The sequence below is a fragment of the Ambystoma mexicanum genome, chromosome 10 (genome assembly GCF_040938575.1).
Source record: "Ambystoma mexicanum isolate Mex_15411 chromosome 10, UKY_AmexF1_1, whole genome shotgun sequence".
Lineage (NCBI taxonomy): Eukaryota > Metazoa > Chordata > Amphibia > Caudata > Ambystomatidae > Ambystoma > Ambystoma mexicanum.
Genome location: NC_090932.1, coordinates 762,728,371 through 762,745,289, shown reverse-complemented (window position 1 = coordinate 762,745,289; position 16,919 = coordinate 762,728,371). Strand labels below are relative to the sequence as shown.

Here is a 16,919-nt window from a genome sequence, read left to right as displayed (position 1 = left end):
TTGTGATATTTGGGGATTATCGAGTTGGTCAAAATCAGGAGAGATTCCAGTGAGCATCTCCACCAGTGGAGTTGGTGAATCCAGTGTTGGAATGACCCCATCCTGCTCAGCTGAGGGCAGAGCCGATGATGGTGAATAAGACTTCTGATCTGCCTCAGCTTGGTCCGCCACCTCATTGATGCTGATGTCAGTAAGGTCCTTCATGCCAGAGAAATTAGGCTGAGAGATCATGGCTGAGTGGTCTAACATTGCTTTACACTTAGTAGCCGGTAAAGCTTTAAGTTCAATACTGGTAATGATGAACTTGGGGAAATAGTGGTCCATAATTTGTTGGCCTGATATAGGTTTCGGGTCCGGGGTGGAATTGGGTGTTTGGAACCAAAGGGCCCGCACTCCTCTTTCGGAGAGAGATGGCAGTAGGACTTGATGTACACCATGAGATGAGACATTGGTAGTCGTACGTTGAAGGGACTCATCCATTCGTAGGGAGCATACCAAAGGGTGGGATATGTGAACATGGCCTGCCATTTGGTTAGCCCCCAATTCCTGGTCATTCGGGCTAAGATGTATCACATGGATGAATTCACGGGCGATAGCCAGATTAGATGTAAATGTGGGCAGACATTCTTTGGTTGGAGCGTCTGAAAATTACCTCCCCAACATTGGCTCCGACTTACCCACTTGGGTTAAATCCGTGGGATGAGCAATGGCAGGTACGGCTAACAAGCTTTGAGTGGCAGCCATACCCGGGTCTCCCCCACTGCGTAATACAGATCACATGATGAGTTTAAATAACTGTAGTTCAGGCAATTGGGCAATTCCTAGGTGAAAGGGGAATGCCAAAGACAAACCCCCACAGTCCTCAGGAGCACCCAAACAGGGTCCACAGAGAGGAACAGTCTTGGAGACTAAGCTGGTATAGAAACAGTAACCAGATGGTTGCTATTTAAGCCTTAGAGCACGGCTCCAACGCAAGTGGTACAAAACAAGCTGGTATCCAGGAAGCGCGGTTCAAAGGACCAAGTCCTGCAGTCACTGCAGCTTCTGAGCTAAAAAAACAAAGCGGGTGCGTTGGATATTGCCGCCAAATAACTCTGTAAAAAATATGAGCAGCTACTGAAGAGAACGTTACAGAACCAGTAATGAATCCGCTTGTGGAGCACCCACACCACTGCTGCTCCACGGCACCCAGTCAATGAACAGATAAATGCAGCCCAGTTAATAGGTAGATGGATAGAATTTTCCACAGAAGTATGAGCCTAGTCTGGTAGGCTATTAGGACATCTTACCCCTTCTGGTAGCAAGGTGCGTCGTCGCGTGCAGGCAATCTAGGCGCTGGCCAGATCTGCAGGAGTCACCAGAGTTCACTACCCCTTAATAATTAATATGCCTCTGATCGTCCGGGTAGGAAAGGGGAGTCCAGCAAACAGTAAATAAATGGTCCAAAATGCACCCTTGACTAGCGCGGGCTTCACGCTGCAAGGGCGTCAATGCCTTCCTTTTATTTCCACACCCACTTCCTGAATGGGCGGAGTTATGCGTTCCGTAGCTCTTAATGCAACAGTGCCTTATTCTGTCAGTCATTTTAGGTTTGTAAGTTCAGCCCAGTTCGAGTTGTGCTCAGGAGACTCTTGCTACAGGAAAACACAGGAGGCAGCCCATGCAGAGCAAAGCAACACAGCAAAACGGTAGTCCAAAATGCGCCCTTGACTAGCGCAGGCTTGTGAAAGACTTTTACTTACCTGCAAGAAGTGCTTCAGCTCAACTAGACTTTTGCTAACTTAACAGTGGCTGGCCTGGCTCCCTGAAATACTCTTCTTACCACTGACTTTGTGCTTTACCTTTCCTCTAGCAAAGGGTTAATTTACTTTGGATTAGAGGGTTAAAAAGTACAGGGTTAAACTTACCTGCTTCAGAATAGTTGTGTAAATATTGTTTTATTCTTGAACCCTTTTCTTTGACACCAACCTCAGTATTGCTCTAAAGGTACCAGTGATATGTTAATGTCCACAGTGTCCTAGTTATTTAAATCACCTCAGGGTGTAGGAATCATCTGTGTGCCATCCCAAATGGGTATTTGCTGATTTAGAGAAACTGAGTGTGTATTTTGGAGTATATTTGTGTGTTACTGTTATATTGCTAGGATACATGTCACTATGAATCTCTGTGTAAAAATCCTCTTGAGATCAGCCTGGCTGCTCAGCCACACTACCAACTTGTGCAGTACAGACTTCTACCAAAGGTTGGGTTCCTATTGCCAGGAGGTCAAGGTTGCTGTAGTCTCCCAAAGGGTACTGCACACAATCTTGCCTAACAACATTCATAGGCTCAGGGTCTGCCTCTCTGATCCAGTCTTGGATGTCCAGTGCATGCTTGAAGCTCAACCCTCTGTATCCGATTTCCTACTCCTCACCAACAACACCGACCACCCAGGCATACAGACCTGGCTATCAACCATGAACTCTGAGGGCTTCACAACTGAGCTCACCTCTTGCGCCAAGTTCCTCGGGTTCCATATCGACAAACGCCTCTCCTTCAAGAGACACACAGTTACGAAAACTGACAACTTGATATCGACTCTCCTTCCTGCCGAACATCAAGCCTCTCCACCTTCCTGACCGCTTTTGATCCACTGTTCAAGCACCAGCCCTATCCCACCTGGATGAGGGGCGGGGGGCAATACACTACTCAAAGGCCTCCTGTTGTCTTCCCTTGTGCCACTGAGAAGTGTCCTACATGTGTCCGCATCCCTCATCAAGGGTCTACGCAGATACGACCACATTACTCTGGCCCGCATCAACCTTCATTGGCTCCTACTGCACGCATGAATTAATCACCTTCAAGTCTTGCTGCATTATCTATAATGCAGTCACCCTCAAGTCACCCAGCTATCTCGTAGAGAAACTCAGTATCTCTGGCGAACAACGCACCACCAGAAGCTAGGACACATTCAGACTTGAAATCTGCCGCTGCAAAAAGAAAGGACCAGAGAACCAGCCTTCTTTGCCTACGCCCCAAGACTACGGAACCTCCTTCCCATTAGCATCCGACTCGCCCCCACGCTCCTACAATTCATAAAAGAACTCAAGACTCACCTTTTCAAGGAATGTTTCCTAAATACCTAGGCCATCACATCGCCTCTCGCGCCACCTGACTCACTAGATGCCGCCTGCCTCTCTTCTACCCGCCAGCCGGTACAGCTGTACTCCTTCTCTATGCCCCTCTGTAGCCTGCTACCCACTGTATATCTGGGGTCCCCCACCCCACTATTTTGAACTGTTCCTGACCCCCACTAACCCCTTATCTGCCTCCCGCCCCCCACCCCGCAAAAAATGTCGACGATTTATTTCGGCAAACTGTATTCTTAAAAACAACAGTTGTGAAAACGACTGTCGATGGAACAACGTCTTACCGGTTTTTCATCCCTCACAAGAGGCCTGTGGAAAAATCTCCCAAGTGCTCAGTAGTTTATATGCTGTTCCCGAGTCTTAAGTTGCCTGTTGTCTTGGACTGGTATATACCCTTGCTGTAAATGCACTGTTAAATGATTGCTGAAAAGTTTGGAACATGAGTTCTGAAATGAATTCAATAGGTTTAGTTTACTCTTTATTTTACGCTGTGCACAAATACATTTCTGTTAATGACATATTTATCTGTGAATTGTTGGATAAACCACTTTCATTTTAACACTGCAAATGTCTGTTAATGTATGCAGTCTTAAAGATTTATTTTTCACTGCATGTGAGCAGACATGATGTTATTCTAACTAATGTCTTTAAATGCAGGATGGGGCGATATTGGTGTTTCTCCCAGGATGGGCCGACATTAGCACTTTAAATGATTTGTTAATGGCTCAAGTCATGTTTAAATCAGGTAATGTAAAGTTTCTGTTGCATAATGTTGGTAACTGATGGTCGGTTTTTTAAAAAAATTCCAAAGAAATGAAATGTACGTCTTACATTTTTTCTAAGCTTAATATATTTGCAGAGGAAGAACATTTAACTGCCCTCCATCAGGATGTAATTAGCGTCCATGTAAGCAAATGTCAGGACTTCTTAAGTTACCTTCATTGTTCCACCTCTCTCTCCCTCCCCCCCTCATTCTATTACTTTCATGAGGTGTCTGTCGCCTCGGGTAGGAAATCTGAGGTAGGATCAACCGAACAGAGGAGTCAACTGAAGTACACTTTTTAATACTTTTTATTGATTGTGTTAGGTTGGGTGTGGTAAACACACGTTGAATGTGTTTGGCTGCTTTTCCGACCCATTTTAGAGACCCCTTATACATTTGCTGGCTTTTTTGGTGTAACTGACTTTTGTTTGGGTGATTGAGGCTCTCTTTCAAATACGCACCAGAGCAACTGATTTCTTTGGGGAGAGCTGACCAGTCCCTATGTCCGCAATTTCAGAGGAACCCTGTCCTCTATATATCTTATAGCCCATGTGGCTATCCCACGTCTCAGTTGGTATTCTTACCCAAGAAGTGTGTTCCAGAAAGGCTTGTAGCAGTTCAACCTTGTTTTCATGGCACCTGTATTTTATTACCACAAGGTACCATACATATGTAGTTATGTGCAGTCTTGAGAAACGTCTGTCTCAGGTTAATTTAGCAATATATATAGTAGCACTGCGAGACACAGGTAATTTTCGGGAGCAAACTGCTTGCATTTGAGCTAATTTGCATACTCTCAATGCCTTGCTGAAGTGGCTCTGGAATGGAGGTGAAGTACAAGGGGGTGTTAAGTCACACGGAACCATACAATTATTCTTAATACATTTTATATAATCGACTTCCTATGATTGATGAGAAGGTAGGCTAGGTCAGGGAAACAACAACATTTAACATGTATTCAATTTTTATTAACAATATAAAAAAACACAACATGCACGAATGTTCATAAAAAACACAAGGCATCATGGGAAGCGCAGTCCTCATGGCATAAAAGTGCAAATGCACAGTTCAATATATATATATATGGTTCACGAGAAAAAAGACTGGCTCTCTAAGGCATACAATAAAGTGCAAGGGAGATGAATCGAGATTAAAGTGCATGAAGTCAAATAAAGAAATGGAGGTGTACATCCAGCGATGGATACTAGGTGGAATTGTGACATGTGTGACTTGGCTCATATGGAATGTTGCTTATGTGTGTGTGTATATATATATATATATATATATATATATATATATATATATATATATACACACACCTGAGGCTTGTGGAATCTGCTTAGATAACATGCTGTGCATAGTCCGACATCTAGTGGAAGCTGCAGAGTATTACAGTTGTTTTCGAAACTCGAAAAGGGATGTCAACAGGGCATGCCAGTAATACTATCCCTAGTGTGGCGTCCTCTGTACCCATGATCCCTCACGTGTCGAGGTCGCTCAGATAGTTTTTTTTCCGCCATGCTAGACGGACGCGTATAGCGGAGTTCCTTTCGGTGATAAGCCATTGAATTTGTTAATTACGATAGTTTTTCTTTCTATCCTTTCTTCGACTTCGTAACACCATGCCGAAGAAGCAGAAAGAATACTGCCATCAGAGACATCGCGACGGACCGTACGACCTTGGAAGGCCGCCCCTGGCTTCAGCCCAGACAGTAGGGAGAGAGGGGGGAGGCCATTGTTAGGCCATTGTTAGGCCATTTTTAGAATGCATATTCTCCCCTTCCTACACTTTGTTCGCCCAGCGGCCATCCCCTTTACCCAGTATTATGGAGAACACTCCGTTTAAATGTTGCTCTTAGTGCAACCGTAAGTTCCCCTGGGTAGACCAACATCTAGTTTGCAATTTGTGTCTCCCGAGAGACCACGTCGAGACGTCTTGTCAAGCTGGCAGGCTCTTCAAGCCGAAGACGTTGAAGGACTGTTCCACTAAGTGCTGGGACCACTACGCCAGGCAACTCGAGGCCATGGAGATAGGAACCTTCAGCAATGGCAGCGACGTTGCACTTTCGGATGGCGAGGGCACCGGAGTAGCACCCCCAACCTCATAGGACAGGCTGCAGCCATGTTGTGGGGACTACACCCGGCGTCAGAATCGCTCCAAGGGCACACACCACAGAACACACAAGCCCCAGTCGACAAGTCTGGGTCACTCAAACTTCGGAAGAAAATATCTTTTCCGTTCCTTTGCACATGCTTGCTGCCCAACAGGGTAGTAAGTGTTTTGTTAACAATGCACACTAGCTCCTCAACAGAGGGAGGCATTTTGTGCATTGATATGATCACAAGCAAATAATGATCACTTTTAGAAAATAGACCAGAGCAATTTACCTGAAGCTCCGTATCATTTTAGAAGTGTGTAGACGCAGAGCAAAGAAAAACATTATTAAAGTTGAAGTATTTCATTTGCAAAGCTAATTACACACAGTTTTAAAACTTTACTTGGTATGAAAGTTATGGTTGGTGTTTAGTACATTGATTAGGGCAAGCTTCTCTTTTCTTTACCCTAACCCTAGATAAGCGGATCCCCAGGGCTGACTAGGGATAGAAAACTCAACAGGGTTTAGTTCTAAGGTTGGAGGGCAATATAGATTTAGGCTACACTTTTGATGAAATATGTTTATAAATAACTGACTAATTGTTTACCTTGGATTTTCTTGTGTGACATTGTATTGATACCCAGCATGCTTACCTCCTAGTTGATCTAGACTTTCATGCGCATTGTTTATAAAAAAAAAAACACTTGCTGGCACAGGTCAGTGGAATGTGAGATATTGCACACTTGGGCAGCCTTATTCAGTGCTACAGGAAATACATTTTGGGTAAAATGACAAATCTATATTTAAGTCTCTAAAGGCAAAGCCACAAATGTATCGTACCTCTCACCGCAGTGTTTATGGTCTGTATGGAGTTGCTGGATACAGAGAGGGAGTTAATGGGACGGTCTAAGTAGTGCTGTTTCCAATGGACATGAAAGATTAGCTCTGAAGGGCCCCTGTTTCTCACATTGACATGATTTGGAAGTCTTACGATGTGCCACATCCATATAATCTTCCAATGTCACTCACAGGACTGGCAAACCATTGGTGTAAGTTTGCACATTGTTAATAGAGTGAGTTTGCGTGCATGTGCTTGCTTGTGTGTGTATATACGCACACACTGTTAGGACAGTTTTTCAGCTTTACAAAACGATCCCTTCGGCAATACAGTAACTCCAACTCTTAGTATATACCTGTACCATCTGATATTATGGTAGCAATGACCGAGCAGCCAGGCTTCTCCTAGGAGGGATAGAGGGCTGTAGATGGGTACAAAGAACTTGTAGCATACATATGGTCCATAGAAAAACTGATGTATGCTAAAAAAATAATGGTCCATTTTATATATACACAGGCAAAGAGAATTTTTTAGAAAGGTAAACACTATTTTCATCCATTAACACAATTATCAAAACCAACACTATACTTACAGTATGGAAACCAATGTATAAACCTTATTTAGAATAGGGTCTGCTGTTCAAGATGTGTAAAACCTAGTGATACACATTTAGAATGCCAGTATGCTATTCACAGGGAGTAAAACCACATTAGACTTTTAGAATGACGGTATGTAATTCGAGGTAAGCAAACCCTATTGGTAAACCTTTACACTTATCCATTCTCAGGAATCATAAAGAAATACCAACACTGTTACAAGTGAACCTGGCCACTGTATAGTTATTCTGTTTCCGTAATACAATTATACTACTACCTAACAGATAAGCACTTTGTAACATATGTGACTTATACACCTACGTTCCGTCCCCTTTCTTCCATCCTTGTGGGCGTCCCCCAACATGGGAACGGTACCAGAACCTTTGGCAGTGAACAAATGAGATTCCCCTTTAAGAATAGCTTGCAGGGGCACAGTTAGAGGCGTCGGAACGTCCCGCCTTCCAGCGCCTCACCTCAGTCTCTTTTTCTGCACGGACAGTGTTGGACCTGGCAGCCAGCACAGAGACTTTTTTAGCCTTCCGCTTGCTCCCCGTTTGTTTTTTCAATTCTTAGTTTGCTTCCCTTTGGTGCCTTGCCTCCCCTAGCGTATGTCGGCCGCAGCAGGATTCACGAGATGTGCCTCATGCAGCCGCTCATTCCTGGCCCGGACCCCCATGCACTCTGTCTTAAGTGTTTGGGGCCCGACCACCGCTGGGACTCATGTTCGGCCTGCAGCTCTCTGTCACAGGGCATTGAAGAATCGTTTGTCACGGTGGAGGGAGATCTTCTACACTTCTTCTCTGACTGTCATGGCCTTCGGCCCGGAATCCCAGACCCCGCACCTTCAGGGCACGAGAGCAAGGGGTAATACAACTTTTATTGTCCCTTGAGGACAATAACACATGGAGGGCCGAACTGGACTCGGTCCTGGCGCCAGGCTCATAAATAAATGTGCACTAGCACATTTTTACTTCTTGAAGTACTTGCTTTTTCCCTGCAGAGGCCCCCATGTGCATTTGGTCGGCCGTGGCTGCTGGGGCAAGTCAGACTGCACTTGCAAGCATCGTTTAGGAGTGGCAGGGTGGGGCCCATGAGTCAGCTAATGGGCGTGGCCAGAGCTAGGCTATATAAGCCTGCTCAGCCTTCATGCACGCGCTTCGCATTATTCCACTATTGCAGCATAACGCTCACCGCCGCCTAAGCACATCTTACCTGTTTCCAGCTACCAGCCTGAGCGCATTTTACCTGTTTTCAGCTACTCGCCAGAGCGCATCTTACCTTGTTTCCAGCTACCAGCTGCAGCACTTACCTTGCAATCTGCTTCCTTCGGCACACATCATCGTTGACTCTGGCATTCATCTTCCATCTCCAGACCTCCGGATAGCGGCGCTCCAGCCCGACGTCGTGACAGACGGTGCCTGCAAGAGAAAAAGACAAAGACAAGGTAAGAAACTGCTAAGACATTACATTTAAGGTCGCGTTTCGACAAATCCTCGCGCTTGACCTTAAATCAACACAACATCTGTCGGAACATCTTGGACTCCATTCTCTTCCCATTTGGCCTTGCTTCATGCACCGCATCTACCGCTGGGCCGCATATCACCTATTGGGAGAAAGCGGTGAAAAGACATTATTAAAAGGATATGGACAATAATCAAGAATCAACACTACAATATTTTAAAAGCCATAAGACACTTACCTTTAGGAGTGGTTCAGCCACAGCCTGTCTGGGCTGCCGCGCACATGGGCCAGTGAAGGAACTCGGTCCATAAAACGCGCCCCTGCAGTGAGAAGCAGGACGGAGAGCTTGCCATCATCAATCAACAGGTGAGGCTATATGGGTCGGCAAATGGTCACCACATTCTGGGAAGAAGGGTTCGAGCGAGACAGCAGCCATATAGCAGCCTTCTCACAATCTCTCATATCCTCGCAGGGGCAGTGCCAACAACCAGCACAGTCCACAGTCCACGAGCAGGGGAAGAAGCCTGACGAGAGAAATCCACTTCCAGGGAGGGCTGCAACCGTGCCCCAACGTCCCTGCAGAGACCAGGTGATCATAACAGAACACAAAGCCTCTACAAATCTCTGCATGGGCGTTATGGAAACCTTGGAAACAGACCAGTTGGCCCAACTACTGGGGGTATTAAGGGCTGAAGTTAATGCCTGCAGACAGGAAACCAATGCTTTAAGGAGGGATCTTATTGTAACTCGGGAATGAACTGACGACTTAGCAAGACAAATGCTTCAGTCCCACGCGGGTCAGGTCCCACTACCAGGACTTGCCCATCCTCCCATGCCGCAGCCATCGTCACCCGTTCAAGTGGTTCTCCCTGGGTCAGTGCCATTGGCCCCGCCCAAACGCTTTACTGACGACCCTAACAAGTACGCTATATTCATGAACCAATGTCGCCTCCATTTTTTGTGCCGGCCTGGGGCTTTTCCTAATGATCGAGCCAGAGTCGCATTTGTACTCATATTTAGGAGGTAGCGCATTGGACTAGTCGATACCACTAGTAAACCAGGATGATCCGCTACTTCGAGACTTTGGGGAATTTCAGCGGGAAATGGAGAAATTGTTCGCAAGGCATAATCAAGGACAAGCTTTGGACAATGAATTACTGTCACTCAGACAGGGAAACCAAGACCTATTGACCTACATCGCCACTTTCAATCGTCTTGTAACGCAGACAAACTGGCCAGAAGAAAAAAGGACTACGCTCTTTTATCGAGGGTTACGTGGGGAATTTAAGGATGTTCTAGCCCAAGTGGTCAATCCCCCACCCCTCCCGAAGCATATGCGGAATACATCAACTTGACTATGTAGTTCGATCACAGATTGCAGAATCGAAAAATGAATTGCACAAGAGCGGAAGGGAGGTCGGTCTATATGTGACCCCGGGACAATCAAACCAAAACCCATGAACAAACTTAACCAATGCAGATCGGTGGATTACGAAGTCTTACCATCAAGGCTGAAAGAGAGAAAAGGAGGCAACATAAACTCTGCTTATGCTGCGGGAAAGCCGGACATTTCCTCCGAGAATGCCCAGTGAAACCACCCAGGAAATTAGTCGGAGCAACGGACAATGGTGACGAGGAAAAAGAACAAGAGTCGGAAAACTCCAACGCCCAACAAGCGTAGGGGTCCACTTGTCGAGCAAAAAGAAGGAATCCGTTCAGACCTCACATCTAGTCATCCCGGTACTTTTGGTCAACCACAAGCAACCGTCAAAGATACATGCCTTGAAAGCATATATTGATAGTGCAGCTGTGGGAAATTACATTGATCAAGATCTGGCTGCACAGATGGGCCTTCCTCTCCAACAGAAGCTGAAATCGTAAAACGTCACAGCAGTGGATGGTTCGAAGTTATCATCCGGACCAGTGACGCAGCATACCGAAAAAGTCATGCTTATGTGCCAGGATGGTCATCAAGAAGACATCTCCTTCGATCTCATCGGTGCTCCTCAGTTCCAGATATTAGGAATGCCTGAGCTGGATACCCACAACCCTAGGATCGACTGGAGAAAACGAGTCTGACCTTTCCTCAAGAGTGTGCTAACGCTTGATACAATAAAGATATGAGCAACCTAAACCCCAAGACAACAACTATTCTGGGACTCACTGATTCCTTACCACCTGAATATCTGAATTATCAGGATGTTTTTCAGAAGGAGCAAGCAAACACTCTGCCTCCACACAGGCTTTACGATTGGGCTCCAGGCACCAGATCAATTTGACAAATACCCTGCAGTCGAATGTATGCCCTAACGGAGCAGGAAAACCAGCATCTAAAAACTTACCTGGATCAGTATATAGCTAATGTCTTTATCCGCCCGTCTAAGTCCCCTGCCTCTTCGGCTCTCTTTTTCGTACCTAAAAAAGATAGCGATTTGAGAACTTGTATTGACTATAGAGCGCTTAACCAGATCACGGTAAAAAACAGATACCCACTGCCACTTCTTCCGGAGCTCCTGGATCAGGTAAAGAATGCCCACATTTACACAAAACTGGATCTTCGAGGAGCGTATCACCTCGTAAGAGTTAAACAATGGGATGAGTGGAAGACGGCATTCCGTACCAAGTATGGTCTTTTCGAATACCAGGTTATGCCTTTTGGGTTATGTCCGGGGGCGTTCCATTTCTTTAATGAACTATGTGCTTCGAGAATTATTGGACGTTTGCGCACTTGTCTACATAGATGACAATTCTCATTTATTTAGCTTCCAAGGGGGATCATGTCGGCCATGTAAGAGAAGTATTGGAGAAACTTCGACAGCATCGGCTGGTTGCCAAGTTAGAAAAGTGTTTCTTCCACGTAACAGAAGTTGAACTCTTGGGTTTTATGCTCCCACCAGGAGGTGTGCACATGGACACAAGTAAGGTGGATGCTAGGCCATCTCCGACATCCACAAAAGGAGTACAAAGTGTGCTCGGATTCACCAACTTTTACTGTCTGTTTATTCCTAGGTTTTCGCAGATAGTTCATCAAATTAACTCACTGCTGAGAAAAAACAAGAAATTCCTTGAGTCTCCAGAAGCAGAGAAAGCCTTCCAGGGGCTGGACCTTGCTTTCACCACAGCACCAGTTTTCCAACACCCTCGACCAGATCTGCCATACGTGGTCGAGACAGATGCCTCCAATGTAGCCATGTATTATCACAGAGACCTCGACACTGGACAATTACATCCCATAGCGTTCTGGTCCCGTAAGTTTTCTGCACCGTAGTTGAACTATGCGATCACGGACAAAGAACTACTAGCGATTAAGGGAGCCTTCAAAACATGGAGACACTATCTTCTGGGAGCAAGACATACAGTCGCTGTCATCACAGATCACCGCAATACTTGAAGACCGCCAAGGCACAGTCTTCTCGTCAACTTCGTTGTGCTCTCTTCTTTGCGGAATACGATTTTATCATCACCTACAGACCCAGAGTACGCAATGGGAAAGCAGACGTTCTGTCACGCTTGAGTGAGGATCAAGAAGCTTTTACCACGTCTGAGCCTGTGACCATGATTCATGAATAATGAATCCAGAACCGAATTGCCACAACCGCCTGCTTGGACAACTTGAAAACCGATCTCCAATCTCAGATGAACCAAGCGACACGACCGGAGTGGCTATCCAGAGGGGACCAGTACACCATTGAAAATGATCTGCCGTATTTCCAAGGGAGATTACATTCAGGACAAGAAGCTGCAAGACCAAATAATAGCTAACTATCACGATTCACTAGTGGAAGGACATCCGGGGTTTGCCAAGACTCAAGCTAAAATTCAAAAAGGCTACTTGTGGCCAACTTGGAGAAAAGACATTGCCCAATTTATTGCGACCTGTGGTGTCTGCGCACAACACATCTCAGAAGTGGAATCCAGCTAGGTTATTGCGTCCATTGACGATACCACCAGCACTGTGGCATACATTGTCAATGGACTTTATCACAGATCTTCCCCCCTGCAATGGATATAACACCATCTTAGTTATTGTAGATTTATTCTCCAAAATGGCCAATTTTTTCCCTTTAAAAGTACTCCCTGCTGCTTCCACCCTCACCACTGTATTTTTGGAACATATTTTCAAATTGCACGGATTCCCATCAGTACTAATATCAGATTGTGGAACTCAGTTCGTCTCAGCACTCTGGAGGAGGTGCTGCAAAATAGCCAAAATTGATTTCCGGTTATCCACTAGTTTCCATCCTCAAACCGATGGCCAAACCGAACGGACCAACCAGACTTTGGAGCAATATCTGAGGTGTATGTTGCAACAAACTGAGGAATCCTGGAAAGACATACTTTGGCTGACCAAATTCGCCTACAACAATTCAATCCGCACTAGCACCGGACAGACCCCATTCTACACAGTGCATAGTCGACATCCTCTAACGTCCACTTTTGATTCCCTTGACGAATTGGAAATGCCAGCAGTAACAACCTTACATAAGGCCATCGCTCTGATTCTTTAAGAAGCAGCTGAACACCTAACCAGAGCTAAAGAAAAGCAGAAAAAGTTTGCAGACCGACATCCAAGGGCGGCCCCACATTATCAGGTCGGTGACGAGGTTTGGTTAGCATCCAAAAACATTCCCTTGAAAGGACCACAAGCCTTCCGCCCCAGGTAGTTGGGGCCCTATTCCATCAAAGCAGTGATAAACCCAGCTGCCATGAAATTGGAATTGCCATCTAATATGCAAATGCATCCAGAATTCCATGTTTCACTCCTGAAACCAGGTACTCGAATTGAAGCACCCCCTGAGCCTGACATCATAGGAGAACCAGAATACGAGGTCAAAACTATTCTGGATTCCAAAATAGTGTGATCTAAATTGTACTACCTTATAGACTGGAAGGGTTATGGACCACAAGACCGTACATGGGAACACAGTGAATTTGTCCACGCTCCACGACTGATCAGACAATTCATCGCAACAATCCTACCAAGCCAGGACCAGGAGAAAGAACACCCACGAGAGGGAGTGCTGTCATGGCCATTGTCCCGGAATCCCAGATCCCACACCTTCAGGGCACAAGAGCAAGGGGTAATACAACCTTTTATTGTCCCTTGAGGACAATAACACATGGAGGGCCCAACTGGACTCAGTCCTGGCGCCAAAGATGTGCAACCATGCCCCAACGTCCCCGCAGAGACCAGGTGAGCGGAACACTGACCCACTCCAAGGACTTTGTCTCCAAGACCTCTCGTCAAGACAAGGTAGGCCCTCTGTTCAGCACGGCTCCACAGCGCAGCGACTCCTTCCCTGGGGTTCCTTCGGATTGGGTTTCCTCGGATTCAGGTCCTGTCAGGCCTGAGGCCTCTGAGGCTACCGGCTCCCAAGCTGGGGGGCTCAGGGGCCTTAACAGGCTGTCCTCGGAAGGACGTTCAGGCCCGCCCTCTTCCTCTACCCCAGGGGGTAAGGGATCGTCGAGTGCCACCTCAAAGTGTCTGTCCTCGGCTAGATTTAGCAAGGCTACCGGCACAGGTGCAGAGGGTTCCCAGCATACCGGTGCTCGCTCCGAGTCTGTGAATCAGGGCGTTAAGACTGCAGGACGTCCCGCTTAAGGCTGAGTGCCTAACAGAGGGATCTCTCCAGAGGGATCTCTGAGGTCGATGCCTCTGTTTCGGTGCAAGACCCAAGCTGTATCATCTCACATCTGAGGCCTCTCTTGGCCTCTGCGCCCTCCCACCCAGGGCGTGGCGCAAGGCTTCAAAATAGCGTGGCACGTGGCAGAGCCTGTAAGGCAGGTGGCCATCTTGGATCTGGCTCAGGGCCTGCCAATGCTTTTGCCCATCGAGTGGGCTTTGTAGGATGATTCCAGCCCCCTGCCCTCTGGAAGCGGCAGTGGATCCTATGGTCTAGGGTTTTGGTGGTCTCAGGGGTACATCTACCTATCATAGCCATACAACTACATGTACCAGGCGCCTCAGCGCTTTGACCAAGAGCGGAGGCACAGTGCCTCGGAGGGCAGGGCCCCTAGCAACCCGGCGGCTATTGAGGACCGCTTCTTCGAACGCTTCCTTCTCCTAATGTGTTCTCCTGAGATGAAGGGGCTGCTGAAGGACATTGTGAGGGAGGTCATCCCCCAGGTGATGCCGCTGTGGCCCCCTCCTCTGGGTGGTACTCCTGTTCCTCCTGGGCTGATGGTGCCGGTCCCTTCACCGGTTCAGGCCCTACTAGTCGTACTGACTCCTCAATCTCCTTCTGTACCACCAGCGCCTACCCCTCAACAGCTATTGTCTGAACTTGTCTGCGGCTCCAGACCTGGGGGGAGGGGGGCCCTCCCGGCAGCTCTGTCCCAGGGCCTGGATTCCCCTTTACCTGTGAAAAGGAGGGGATCTGGGGGGGGGGCGATGATGACGATGGCAATCAGGATGATGAATCCTCACCATCCTTTAAGGCTTTTTATGACTGCCTCCAGGGCCTGGCAGAGTTCTGGGGGGGGGGTCCCTCTTCCTGAGGAAGCCCCCCAGGAGTCAGGTGTGCTAGCAGAGGTCTTGGGGGGAAACTCACCACGATCTGGTCATGCATGCCCCACCAGAAGGATGTGCTGCAGGTGGTGTGAAAGGGTCTTGGAGAAGCCCAGGCCCAATGCCCAGATGAACAAGAAGTTGGACAACAGGTTTAGGCTGATGGACCGGGAGCCAATCCTCATTGCCTCCCACCCGCAGGCCCATTCCTCTGTGGTGGCCGCAGCCTGGTATTCTAAACCATAGTCTTCGTCGTCTTTATCCACGGGAGCCACTTCCAGTTGGACAAAGTCATTGAGTCCTTGGGAAAATGCTGTTACTCCATCTTAAGACTGCATCTGCGGCAAACCAATGCAGGTGCCCTCTTGGCTGCCGCTAACCAGAAGCTGTGGCGGGAGCTCAGGGAATTTCTGCCCAACCCCCCTTCGGACAAGCAAGCCTCCTTCGCGGCCCATCCCTGGGCCAATGCCCAGGACCTCATGGAGTTTGGGTTCTCCCGCATCGATACAGCCAGCAGAGGGCTGTGCCTTGGTGTCACGATGAGAAGGATGGCGTGGATGCACGCGACTAAATTTTCACCTGAAGTGCAGGAGCAGATCCCGGATACCTCCACTGAAACCGCCTAGTCCTTGGCCATCCTGACAAAGCCAGGACAGAAATCCTTCCCTCAGTCTCACGGCAGGACCGAGGTCAAAGCCGCCTCTCTCTCCAGTTTCAAGGGGTTTCGGGACTGTGGTACACAGAGGCCTGATTGGTCGGCCAGCGACAAAAGGAGGAAGCAGCAGATTACTTTGTGTCTTTTTCCGCTCCCCCTCCTCTGCCAAGAGGCAGTGACGTCATGGTTGGGGAACACAGCTCGTCTGTGGGAGTACGTTTGGCTCTTTTCCAGGACACCTGGAAGTGTCTTAACCCATGGATCCTATCCGTAGTCTTCACAGGCTTCAGTCTTCCTCTTCCTTTCCCTCCTCTTCGTCAGACCGGGTCCTTTACAGGAGGTCCTTTCGCGTTGAGATGCTGGCGATAGTGTCGGGTCTTCTTTCAGACAGGGGCTCTGGGTACTATTCCAGGATTTGTGTGGTACCCAAGAACAACCAGGTGTTCTGAGGGTTGTCCTGGACCTGTCATTTCTGAATTTGTCTTTAGCGCTAGAACGCTTCAAGATGATTACTCCTGCGCACATAGACAAGTCTCTGTGTGCAGGGGACTGGATGTGTTCCCTGGACCTCAAGGATGTTTACCTGTATTTCTCCAGTATGCAAGGATGTGTACCTGTATTTCTCCAGTATGTATGTGTTTCGAACCAAGGTTGCAAGCGGCAACATTGTATGAAGATACCTAAAGAGAACAGTGTGTGAGACTTATGTGACGAGCGATGTCAATATAATTGGAAACCAAGGAGTGACTGAACTTTGCGAGGCCAAGAAAATATACCGTAGATGGTCCTGCGCCACGTGGGTGCTCATTCGAAAGTCTGTTATGTATCCAACTGTGGTCACTTGTGACTCTTACTGTTGATAACATGCCTTCCT

The 16,919-nt window shown here is 47.5% G+C and overlaps 1 protein-coding gene across 2 annotated transcripts in view; it reads left to right on the top strand.

The window, feature by feature from the left end:
• Nucleotides 1-16,919, top strand: part of DHX36 (DEAH-box helicase 36) — a 1,119,030-nt gene that overhangs the window by 310,580 nt on the left and 791,531 nt on the right. For both annotated transcript variants that reach the window (XM_069618410.1, XM_069618409.1), the window contains exon 12: nt 3,786-3,873. In XM_069618410.1, coding sequence (XP_069474511.1) covers nt 3,786-3,873 — 88 coding nt within the window. The remainder of the gene's footprint in view (nt 1-3,785; nt 3,874-16,919) is intronic.